Raw genomic sequence first — 12,875 nt, forward strand, 5'->3', positions numbered from 1 at the left:
TTTCTTACTATTCAGGCTTCTGATTAGGGAAGCACATTCTCATCTGAAGGAAGAAGACCTTGCTTTGCTGAAGGTAAGGACACATGAAGTGGGAGCTGTGGCTACTTCAGTGGCCTTCAAACAGAGCCATTCTCTGCAGAGTGTTATGGATGCAACCTATTGGAGAAGCAAGTCAGTGTTCGCATCATTCTATCTCAAAGATGTCCAGTCTCTTTACGAGTACTGCTACACCCTGGGACCATTCGTAGCAACGAATGCAGTAGTAGGCGAGGGCTCAGCCACTACATTCCCATAATCCCATAACCTTTTAACCTTTCTCTTGAATACTTTTTATGGGTTGTACGGTCGGCTAAGAAGCCTTCCACATCCTTGTTGATTTGGCGGGTGGTCAATTCTTTCTTGAGAAGCGCCGAGGTTAAAGGTTGTGATGAGGTCCTTTAGTATGGGTTGCAGCCCTTGATACTTCAGCACCTTAGAGTTGTTCAGCCTCCTAAGAGGAACGCTGCGCTCAGTAAGGAAGACGAACTTATTTAAGGCAGAGTAATGGCTCAAGTCGACTTCCTTACCAGGTACTTGTAATTTCATTGTTATTTTGAATAACTGATAATATGAAATACGGGATACTTAGCTTCTTGATATACATGTACACTGGTTTTCACCCACCTCCCTGGGTGTGAATCAGCTACATGATTATCGGGTAAGTTTAATATTGGAAAATGTTATTTTCATTAGTAAAATAAATTTTTGAATATACTTACCCGATAATCATGATTTAATTGACCCACCCTTCCTCCCCATAGAACCAGTGGACCGAGGAAAAATTGAAGTGGTGTCAACAAGAAGTACTGCAGTACCTGGCCACAGGTGGCGCTTGTGAGTACACCCCCCTCTTGTATAGCGATCGCTGGCGTATCCCTTCCGTAGAATTCTGTCGGGCAACGGAGTTGACAGCTACATGATTATCGGGTAAGTATATTCAAAAATTTATTTTACTAATGAAAATAACATGTTTCAATATGAACGGAGTTAGTGAGGATCGACAATTGATTTCTCGGTTTTGTTGGATACAATTAAGTGAAATAATTCTTATTTCTTTGGATTTTACACTATTGAGAAAGCATGTATTCTTTTTGTTACAGTTGTATAAGAAGATCGATGGTTACGAAATAAGCTGGGGCCTCGGTCTAGCATTCCACATCATAAACAATGGAATCTAAGTGGGTGGTATAATTCAATGGTGGTGTGAGAGGTTGTGGTTGATGAATGCTGTTGTTATGCTGTTAGGAAATTATTTAGAAAGTCATAACAAATGTACTAAGCCAAGTGGAAAGGTACATAACAACTGTGATTTAAGCATCAAATTGATAATCAGGGGGCATTTTGCTTTTCTGTTTGAATTGTACGATGAATTATATGTGGGTACTGTTAGTGATTCTCAGCTTTTTATACAATGCCCTGGTCTTTTCGAGACAGTGGAAATTTTATTTTTTATGAATTATCATCACACCAATTTTCTTATGTGCAGATTTTAATTTTTAACCAATTTACAGAACTTTTTATGAATAGCTTTCTTATGTAAGATGACAATCACATAAACAAAATTATACATCACTTGTCAACCAATTAAAATAATATTTTTGCTGACTTGCAGATTAGTTTAAGTACTGTATCAGATATTGCTGGTCTTTGTTTTTATGAAATATGAACTTGACATGTTTCGGCAAACAACCGAATTTTAACCACCACCTGTTTTTATGTAAGTGTGCCACTCTTAGAATATACCTCATTATTCAAGTATACTAGGGAAGGTACTAGGTTTGGTAGAAAGACGCATTCATTTTGCTATCTTCCAAAACTTTTTGCAAAACTGAAGTCATGCATGCCTGTCACCTTGCCATCAATGTCAGCATCTTTATGAAGAAAAAAGGACAAGTGGGTTTCAAATAAGCCGTGCTTGATGGGGTCCTTCATCCTTCCTTCATTCAGCTTTCTCAGCTAAGAATAATATAACTTTAATAATTCCAACAAAAGTATTTTTGGCTTAGTGAAACTACATTGCGAGAAATTTTAGTATACAAATTTTCCCCAATTAATTTTTAACATTAAAGTTGAGGTAAAGCTTTTGGCCTAGACATTTTTCACATTGTACATTTTGATGACAAATAAACAAGAGGTTGATCGTGTATGAAGATAATAGTATAAAGTTTATTATTCTGACATGCAATTGATTCTTTAAGAAAATTCCTATTGCAGAAAACAACTGAAAGTTCTGTAATTCATGCACTCTGTTCCTTATTGTAGCTTGCATAAAAAAAGTTCATGTGGAAGGACAAGTTGTCACGTGTCATTCTGATTTATTTGAACAATCTTGAAACCTTAGCAGTGAATGTGTAGAAACTGCCTGAGAGTTACCAGAAATTTGATTTAGGTGGCTTTGATATTTGAGTTAGAATACAAGAGGGTTTCACAGTTTCGGGATATTGTTTATGATGAAGTTTGTTTTGTTTTGCAGATACCATTGAGAATCAAATGACTGTTGGTTATTTAATTTCTTGTTGATATTGTACAGGTTTTTATCTTGTATGTGTCACTTCTTATAAGGAGTATGTGGTATATTGTTGACTAGGTTGATAAGCAAGTATTGATATATATATATTTATTACTTAATACATCAATTATTTAGTTACCAATGCCTATGTATTAAGCTGAAGGAAGTTGTAATAAATATAGTTGTTTTGAGAGTGTGTTGGTATGTTTTCCATTTATTGTGAGCAATAAACATTAAACCAATCGAGATAAGAGGTGTGATCAAATGATTGAACTACAAGGTTAGGTAGGTATCAAATTTGAAATGATTTATATTGAAGTAAATATTGATGAATTACAGAGTACGTATGTCACTTTTTTATTGTATTATTCTTAGGTTTATTAAAAGAATGACCTCATAATTTGATGGTAATGAAGATAATTTTGTGATTTTGAGATTTTGTTTACATACAGCAAATCTGGTGCAATGACCACAACTTGTGGAATGCTGAACTCTTGTTACCGAGGCTTTAACCCTCTGTAATTCTGACAATTTCAAATTATGTTTTATCAGATATCTTAATTCTTATCCTTATTTAGCAAGGTTTTTTTAGCCTTTATATAGTTCAGAGGCTTTAATTTCTCTTTGTACTACACAGTAGTTACCATGAACATCATATTCTCCTCCTCACACAGTTAGAAAACTTTTTATTTCATATTTCTGTACCTTGTTTTTATAGTCACTGTAGGAATGGGGATTGGTTGGTAGTTAGATACTTCATTCATTTACTTTGAAATAACATCCATCACATACATTTGTAACAGTTCTTGTTCGCCCGCAAGTTTGCGAGACAGACTTGCAAAGACTCTCCATGGATTTCAAGAGATTTTATTCTTTTCCTCATGTTAGTGAAGTGTACATTTTATATTCAGTGAGAAATTTAGATGTTAAGTCTAAAAGTATACTTTTGTCCAAGATTCTTTACAAGGAGTACAAAAAGTCAATGTTTTTTTTAAGCAAATGTACATAATTTCCATCTGCTGGTCACTGTGTTGTGGTTCTCTGATACTCCCTTTTAAGAATAAAAGTTATATTTTGGGGTTATAAATATAAAATTATTTAGTTATAAAACATATTTCAAAAAATAATTGGTTAAGAAACTTTTATTTTAAGATTTTAAAGTGCTACAAAAATTAGATACGGTGCTGAAAGAAAGGCTAAAGAAAAAACTTAAAATTAGTGTGAGTCAGTTTACAAAACTGAGGAGAGTAGAAATTCATATTACGTTTTATCTCGTAAAGAGAAAGTTGTATGCGCAAAAAAGTACATGCTAATGCGATTTCCTTCATTTTTATTATTATGAATTTGGAATGGTTAGATCTATTAAAAAGTATCGTTCTCCTCCTCACCTATAGATGAAACAAGTTGCTAAACTATGAACCTTTTTGGAATGCAGGAACGTCTTTGGATAATCATTCATATTTTGCAGTTTATACCTTTATATCAGCTGAACTCGGCTGAGTCCCTGGTTAGGCTGGAGGAACGTAGAGAGTAGAGGTCCCCTTTTTTTTTTGTTTCTTTGTTGATGTCGGCTACCCCCCAAAATTGGGGGAAGTGCCTTTGGTATATGGATGGACCTTTATATCAAAGTATCAAGGGCACAGAATGGAATTGGAGCTGAAAGGTGCAGAAGCTTTAAGAAGTTTGTTTCCAGATTCTTATTGGTTTGTATAATTACTTCATAGCCTAACGTCATCAACCCTCCTAACATTACCAGTAGGGAATTTTCATCTGTTGAAAGATATTTATCATTGGTAGTTAATTTGTTACTTTAGGATTACATATCTTTTTGAAACGGTTTCCAATGTTTATGGTGGTACTACTGCTACTACAATTAGGCTTATTAACGTAACAACCAAAATCACTTTTATTCTTTTAGGGGAGTCCTTTTATTATGTAACTGGTATGATCATCATTAAATTTACCATAAATATTTTTCAGTATTTCTATTATAGAAATAATTGTCTATTTCTGTAACATGATTTATCAGAGGTTTTTATCAATAAAAAAATTTCCTTCGCTTTTGGGAGTTTATGATGCCTGCTATGTCAGTGGTTCAATTTGTATTTATTTGTAAAATGTGGTTTTATTCTAGATTTTGATTATAGGTGCTGTTGTGTATTATTGTATTGAAAATTATTTTAATGATCCTACCCTGTCATTCATATTGCTTCTCTGTTGCAGTTAAAAGTTGATATCTACCCTAAAACTAAAAAAAAAAATAAAATTGCTGTTATCTTTACTTGCAATTGCTCTCTGCCTCTATGGTAGTATTGGGATTATATGGCAGTGCATGTTTATACTGTCACTTGGGTATGCCATGTCCCTTTGTCTTCCAGTTCTTTACCCACATTTCAGATTGTGATTTTGTGTTTAAGTCCCTGATTTAGGCTGAAGGAACATAGAGAGTAGAGGTCCCCTTTTTGTTTTGTTTCATTGTTGGTGTCGGCTACCCCCCAAAAATGGGGGAAGTGCCTTGGTATATGGATGAATGGATGGACCATCTGATTCTCTCTCTTTCCCTTCCTCCCTCCTTCTCTTTCGCACACACCACTATTAATTGCAATTGTCTGTCTTGAAGGTAAGAACTCTATAATAAAACTATTTTTTGTTGCATATCATAGTAATCTTTTATATAATTTTGTGAGTTTATGTTAAGTATTCTTATGTTTATGCTATGCAGTATTGCAATCAAAAACATGTTTTTTTCCATTGTTATTATCATTGATTTAGGTGTTTTTAGAAGACGGGAATGGATTAGATTTTATTCCATTATGTTGTGGAAAAATTGAATTGAGATACAAGCAAATTGATATACGAGCTTGGTCCAGGAATGAATTGTACTCATTGTCGAGGTGTTATTGTACCAAACCATTATCATCATACAACAGGTATATTATTCATGAGTGGTTTCCCTTCTGGGGAAGGATTTCTTCATCTGACCATGCACGATTCATCTTAGCCAGACCCTGTCAGTCTTCTCATCCCTATGAAAGACAGGTATGAGGTTAATCATCTCCTTTGTTCCCTTATGGGGCTAGGCAGACTGACATTTCCAGGGAAGGAAAAATACCAACTAGTTTGGTTCTAGGAGTACTTCTAACCCACCAAGCAATGTCTCTCCTTATTTACTTACTTTAGTTTAACCTTAAGGGCTGTTTTTTCTGGTCCTATACAGCAGGGGAACCCTACTCTCTACAGGCCCTCCACAGTCATTTTATCATGTTCGTTCAAAAACATGCAACATTTCATTTAAAGGATGATATTTGGTTGTTTGTGTCAGCCCTGTGGTAGGGGTGTAAGAATACTACCACCGTATGTCCTGCGTGTCGTAGGAAGCGACTAAAAGGACAGCAGTCTGCCTTGCAGTATTGATTTTTAGCAAAAGGCTAGGTCCACTGCCAGTAACTGTGGAAACTGCAGAAACTGCTGCCGTGCAGTTGGACATTTCAGTCGGAGGTTAGGCCCACTTCCAATAACTGTGGCTGGTGACTGCAAGGGCATGCAATAATAAAAACTCTGCCAAATTATTAACCTTGCCTGATGCCAGTAACTGACCCCTAATGTAGGGATAATATTGGGAAAGAGGAAGGTTTGTTGTTCGCTCAAGAACAATTAACCAATTTTTAAAGTAATTTTTATTTTTCCTAGCTACACAAACCTAAATCCTTAGTTAAATTTCCCTCCTCAACTACCCCTCTTAGTCCTGAGCCGATAGGTCAAATTGAGGGTTTTCTGACTAGTGATGGGATGGGGCTACTCGCTCGCGCTTACCACCTGTCGTTTAACTACCTCAATAAACAATTTCATCAGCTGTTCCAGCTTACGTTGAAAACGTCTCCCTATTTAAAGGATTCAGGTTTGTATAGCTAGAAAAATACAATTTTTAAAAATTGTGATATTTCTGTGATCTGATTAGTTCTTTATGATAATCATATTCTGCGATAGAAGATTGGGCTGGCAGGTTGAATCCAAAGATCCATCTGCTCTCTAAAATAATCCCTCAGAGTAATCTTTATCTTCAATGTGGCACTCTTAACAGTGCCAACAGGATTCACCAATCTTATTGAAAAATACAATGATGGTCCATCACTAACGGTCCTGGTAGGAGGAAGGCTTTCCCAGTTTACAGGTTCGGAAACCCAATTCTTAGATCCTATCCATGGTGGCCGAAGTGGTAACGTCAGACTGGTGTTCGAGTCCCGCTCAAACTTGTTAGTTTCTTTGGTCGCTGCTACTTCACCATCCTTGTGAGCTAAGGACGGGAGTTTGGGTGGGCATTAGGTCTATCAGGCGAATCATCAGCCTTTGCCTGGCCCTCCTTGGTCCTAACTTGGGAGGAGAGGTGACTTGGCCACTGATCATATGTATATATGGTCAGTCTCTGTGGCATTATCCTGCTCGATAGGTCAATGCTATTGTCCCTTGCCTCTGCCTTTCTAGAGCTGCCTTTAAACATTTAAAAAAAAAAAGGGAATGGTATCAAATTCCTCTACTGAAATCCATCCTTGTCCAAGGAGCCTTTTTAATTTGCCCATCTTTTGAAATTAAATTTTACAAATCTAGAGAAGAATATGATAGATTGTTTTTTATCCATTCCCAGGATTTTATAAATGGTTGTAGTACCCAAGGCATAAGGGTAGTGGAGGCCAGTTTTTGATACCTCAACTTTAAACAGTTATACAGTTCTCACCAAGTTTTCCATGGAAATACCTCCAACAGTCCTGGGAGCAGTGAGGAAAGGATATCTCTCTCTCTCTCTCTCTCTCTCTCTCTCTCTCTCTCTCTCTCTCTCTCTCTCTCTCTCTCTCTCTCTCTCTCTCTCTCTCTCTCTCTCTTTTTTTTTTTTTTTTAATACTTGACAGACACTTACACAATTGACTCATTCAGAGTCAATGAAACTCCTTTAGTTTATGAACAGGTCAAAGGTTTACCAATTTGAATCCCTATGTTTTAGTCTCGGATGATGTCTCCCATCTGAAAATGGCATCAAGAGTTTAGTTATACCTGGATGATTGATATTTTTACTCTGGTTACTCAGGTTTTTTAAAAGTATAGCAATCCTGGTCAATAGGAAGAAATCTCTTCAAGTTCCCTCTCAAAGGATTCTATTTTGGAATGATGATAGCAACAGTACTTTTGGGGGCCTTTTCATCAGAAAAGATTCATTCCTTTATTTTCTTATTGGAGAAATTCAAGCAGATGAAAGCGGCGTTGGGTTGGATTTGAATGAGGTTAATGGGCACCGTGTCATCTATAGAGAAGATAGATTCAATGGCTCACTTAAAGATGAGGGAATTCCAGTTCCATCTTCATTGTCATAGGAAAAAATGTCTAATCTGGACAGGACTTGTATTCCAGTGATGGAGGAAAAGTTTCCTGCTACCTGATTGGTTAGAATTATCTTGTCCAACCAATCAGCGATCAGGAAACTTTTCCGAGCTAAAAGGGCACCCCTGTGAGTCGGTGCAAATCTGCCTCACTAAAAAAAATTTGACTACAGTGAACCCTCGCTACTTCGCGGTTCGACAATCGCGGATTCACCACTTCGCGGGGTTTTCCCATAACCCATATATATATACATATCGCGGATTTTCCGGAAAATTCGAAAATACCGCGAAATCTGAAGACAACCAAATACGATATTTTGTTACCTGTAATTCCATTAATACTGTAATTAGTAATATCTGCTCTTACTGATTGTTCATTGCATTACATATGATATATAATTCAGCACAGAAAGAAATAAAACACGAAAAGAGAATGTGATCATACGATAATTCAGTACGTAGTAAAATTAAATCGAACATGAAACGCAAATCAGATGCAGTCATACCATATTAGAATGGTGTGTACTGTAATGGATGTGCTTCTTTTCCATGAATCTTTTGTATGTATACGTACGTAGTACAGTACTGCATCCAATAATATTCTTTGTTGCAAAAATCACATTTCGAATACTGTAAGCGTACGAGAGAGAGAGAGAGAGAGAGAGAGAGAGAGAGAGAGAGAGAGGCGTAAAATAGCGTACGTAAATTTTTATTATTATTGTTATTATTATTATTATTGTTGTTGTTGTTGATAAAATTATTATTGTTATTATTATTAATCATTATTATTATTATTACTGTACAGTATTATTATCATTATTATTATTATTATTACGGTTCAAGCGCTGATAGATGACGAATCAAAACTCAAGTTTTGTTATCTAGCCTGTGATTGGTGTTTTGCCCGCATCTTCTACCCGCAGCATCAAAGTTCTCGCGGGGCTGGATCGTTCACTTTCTCTTTCCGCGTATTGCTGAGTAGACGTTCTTAAGTTTGTGAAGTTTAATCTGTGCTGTGTGCGACTGTTTTAAGTTGAACTTTTTGTTGAACTTTCTGTTAAATCCTACTGTACAATGCCTCCCAAGCGTTCTGCTTCTAGTAAGGCTGGTAGTGAGCCTAAACGCCACCGAAGGATGATGACGATAGCTGAGAAGGTTACGCTTCTCGACATGTTAAAAGATGGTAGAAGTTACGCGGCCGCCGGCCGCCATTTTGGCATCAACGAATCCACCGTTCGCTATATCAAAAAGGACGAGGCGAACATTAGAAAGACTGCTGCAATCACCTTTAGCAGATCAGCGAAGCGAGTCGTTACAACGCGTAATAAAACGATCGTACGCATGGAAGGTGCTTTAGCTGTGTGGATTGCCGACTGCCGGAAGAAGAACAAAGCGTTGGATACGAACACCATCCAAACAAAGGCTTTGAGCTTATATGAGAATTTTGCTGCAAAGGAACCTAAAGACGACAACGGCAACCATGCTGAAGATGATGATGATGCAGATGATCCTCAACCAGGGACATCCACTGATTCCCAGCCTCAGAAACGTTTTTCCGCAAGCAAAGGATGGTTCGCGAAGTTTCAGAAACGCTTCGCCCTGAAAAGCGTTTCCCTGCATGGGGAGTCTTCTTCCGCTGACACTGCCGCTGCTGAAACTTACGTGAACCAGACTTTCAAGAACATTATCGCTGAAGGTGGATACAAGCCGGAACAAGTGTTTAATATGGATGAAACCGGCTTGTTTTGGAAGAGAATGCCGTCGCGAACTTTCCTGTTCAAAGAGGAAGCCAAAGCCTCTGGCTTTAAGGCATTCAAGGATCGCGTTACCCTCGTGATGTGTGGCAATGCTGCTGGATTTTTGTTAAAGCCGGGGCTTATTTATAAGTCGAAAAATCCTCGCGCTTTGAAAAATAAAAATAAGAATCTCCTTCCCGTGTACTGGATGCATAATCAAAAAGCATGGATTACGAAGATGCTGACCTCCAACTGGTTCCACCAGTGTTTCATCCCGCAAGTCCATGAATATCTCTTAGAGAAGGGCTTGCCATTCAAGATCCTTCTCCTTATGGATAACGCTGGTGGACACGCAACTGACCTGTCGCGTGAGGGCGTTCAGGTTGAGTTCCTGCCACCCAACACCACGTCATTAATTCAACCGATGGACCAGGGGGTTATCAGGGCGTTCAAGGCCCTCTACACGAAGAATACCTTGGCGGACCTCGTTGCGTGTGTGGATGCTGCCCAAGATGACGAGGATGAAGATTTCAACTTGAAGGCGTACTGGCGGCAGTACACCATAGCCACGTGCCTGCAGAATATTCAAAAGGCACTTCAAGAGATGAAACCTGCAACCGTGAATGCGAGCTGGAAGAAGCTGTGGCCCGATATTGTTTACGACGACAAGGGATTTACTCCGTCGGAAATCCAACACTCTGCAATACGGAAATCTGTGCAGTTGGCTGCCATAATTGGAGGTGACGGGTTTGGCGACATGACGACTGAAGACGTCGACGAGTTGTTGGACTGCCATTCTCAGCCCCTAACTGACGCAGACCTCGAAGACCTGACGAAATCGGCAAGTGAGGAAGAGAGTGAGGGTACCCAGGAAGAGACCCAAGAAAATGTCGAAGAAACGGGCTTAACATTAGAACGGCTTGCCAAGTTCTGCAACCATATGAAGGAGGCGAAAGAAATGTTACAAGAGTGGGACGAGGATATGGTTCGCTCGATGCAATTCTCAAATAAGGTCGATGACATAATGACTCCCTACAGGATGCTCTTGGATCGAAAAAAGAAGCAGCGGCAACAACTTCCTATCACAATGTTCTTCCAGCCTCGCAAAAAAGAGCCAGTTCCTCCTGCTAGTACGCCTTCGGAAGAAATTGAAGAAGTTTCCCAGGAAGAAGTTGAAGAGGTGTCCCAGGAAAAGACACCTCCGTCTGAAGAGACGTAAAATACTATCATTGACTGCACAGTAGAACACATCATCAGCTTCATCATCTTCATTTCTACTGTGCAGCAAATTCATCGCCATCGTCATTCAAGTTTTTCTTGAACTTCTTTCGTGGTGAGTACAGTAACAATCTTTATTTTTTACTTTAACCTGTTTTATAGTTTAGTAATGTACGTACTGTATGCATTAAGTTAAAGGGAAGGTTTTAAAAGTCTACATGTTGTAACCTATCATATTTTTTTTGTTTAAAATTTACATTTGTACGTAAAACAATCTCTCTCTCTCTCTCTCTCTCTCTCTCTCTCTCTCTCTCTCTCTCTCTCTCTCTCTCAAATTGTTTTCCTGTTTTGCTACGTACAAGTACTGTATAATTTATATTTGTAAGGTAACATATTTTGTAAATGCTTTTACTGTAAATACTGTATGTACTGTATCATTATTTATCACTATCATCATGCGCGTTAAATGCCTTGTTTGTTCTGAGCGTGGTTGTTTACTGAGCGTACACGCCGTCGTTTCAGGCGGCGTCATAAAGAAAAAGATTTCATTTGGAAGTCCTAAGAAAAATACGTAAACTAAAACATTGGTAATAAAAAAATCAACATACAGTACTGTATAATCAATATAATCGATGCAAAAACTAACCTATACATATATGTGTACTGTACACTAAATGAGTTTGTTTCTTCATTATGATCAGAGATGAACGTAAACAAAACATTGGTTGCCATTTTTTATCGTGCTTTTTAGGTGTTTAGGAAACACATGATATAAAATCGCCTTTAATATTTGTGCCTGTTTTAGTTTAGGGTGCTGTAGTACATGCATTAAGTGTTCTGTACATTAAAGGGTGGTTTGTTAACAGTACTACGTACAAGGGAAGGTTTTAAAAGTCCGAATATACATGTTAAATAAATAGGTAAATATGCAGTCACTACTTCGCGGATTTTCACCTATCGCGCCCGCGTCTGGAACCTATCTACCGCGATAAACGAGGGTTCACTGTATAGTGAAATGGTGAGATGATCCTCTTGGGTTAGGCTCAGGTTCTGTCCTTGAAAGTAATCGTTGGTCGAAGAAAAAGTCAACATACATTTGTTCCTACACGTCATACAAACCTCCGTCCTAACTTCATGGGAGAAATTGATTCGTTGCCAGCTGGAGTCGGTCATTAAATTTGGATAACAAATGGTTATTCAGTGGGTGAGGGTGCGGGGCAAGATGTTCCGTCCCCTTTCCAGCCGGAGAGCCTTCGCTTTTGATTTGGCAGCTGTTGTGTACGTATGTATAGACATTTCCTATCAAATGTTATAGGTAGTAGGTTGGCCAAGGCACCATCCACCCGTTGAGATACTACCACTAGAGAGTTATTGGATCCTTTGACTGGCCAGACAGTACTACATTGGATACCTCTCTCTGGTTACGGCTCTTTTTCTTTTGCCTACACATACACCGAATAGTCTGGCTTATTCTTTCCACATTCTCTTCTGTCCTCATACACCTGACAACACTGAGATTACCAAACAATTCTTCATTACTGAAGGGGTTAACTACTGCACTTTAATTGTACTTTCCACTTGATAAGGGTAGAAGAAACTTTAGCTATGTTAAGTAACTCTTCTAGGAGTCGGACACTCCAAAATCAAACCATTGTTCTCTAGTCTGGGCTTACCATGGGCTTTCACTCTTATTTCGCTACCATTTCATCAGAAATTTTATTTCGCTACATAACCAATGCTGGCTTTTTTTTAAACGACCTTCATCCACAATACTGCCACCTCTTCTCTACGCTTTCTCACTACTTTATTGTGCTTACAAGAAAGTAGCTAATTTTTAGTGAGGTTAATTTTTAATCCTCCCTTGTTATTTTTCACACACTTCATCCCGCTTAAATTCTTTTATGCCCTCATGGGTGGACTTATCCCTCACCATTATCTTCAGGCTTTTCACGGCCTGTTGATGTGGATATGTAAATAATTTTTTAACCCTTCAGCAAATTTGGC

The 12,875-nt window shown here is 38.1% G+C and overlaps 1 protein-coding gene across 3 annotated transcripts in view; it reads left to right on the forward strand.

The window, feature by feature from the left end:
- Nucleotides 1–2,742, forward strand: part of LOC137655626 (ectonucleoside triphosphate diphosphohydrolase 5-like) — an 89,210-nt gene extending 86,468 nt beyond the window's left edge. For all 3 annotated transcript variants that reach the window (XM_068389542.1, XM_068389539.1, XM_068389540.1), the window contains one exon: nt 1,140–2,742. In XM_068389542.1, coding sequence (XP_068245643.1) covers nt 1,140–1,217 — 78 coding nt within the window. In that variant the 3' untranslated portion in view covers nt 1,218–2,742. The remainder of the gene's footprint in view (nt 1–1,139) is intronic.
- Nucleotides 2,743–12,875: the final 10,133 nt, after the last annotated feature.

The sequence above is a fragment of the Palaemon carinicauda genome, chromosome 16 (genome assembly GCF_036898095.1).
Source record: "Palaemon carinicauda isolate YSFRI2023 chromosome 16, ASM3689809v2, whole genome shotgun sequence".
Lineage (NCBI taxonomy): Eukaryota > Metazoa > Arthropoda > Malacostraca > Decapoda > Palaemonidae > Palaemon > Palaemon carinicauda.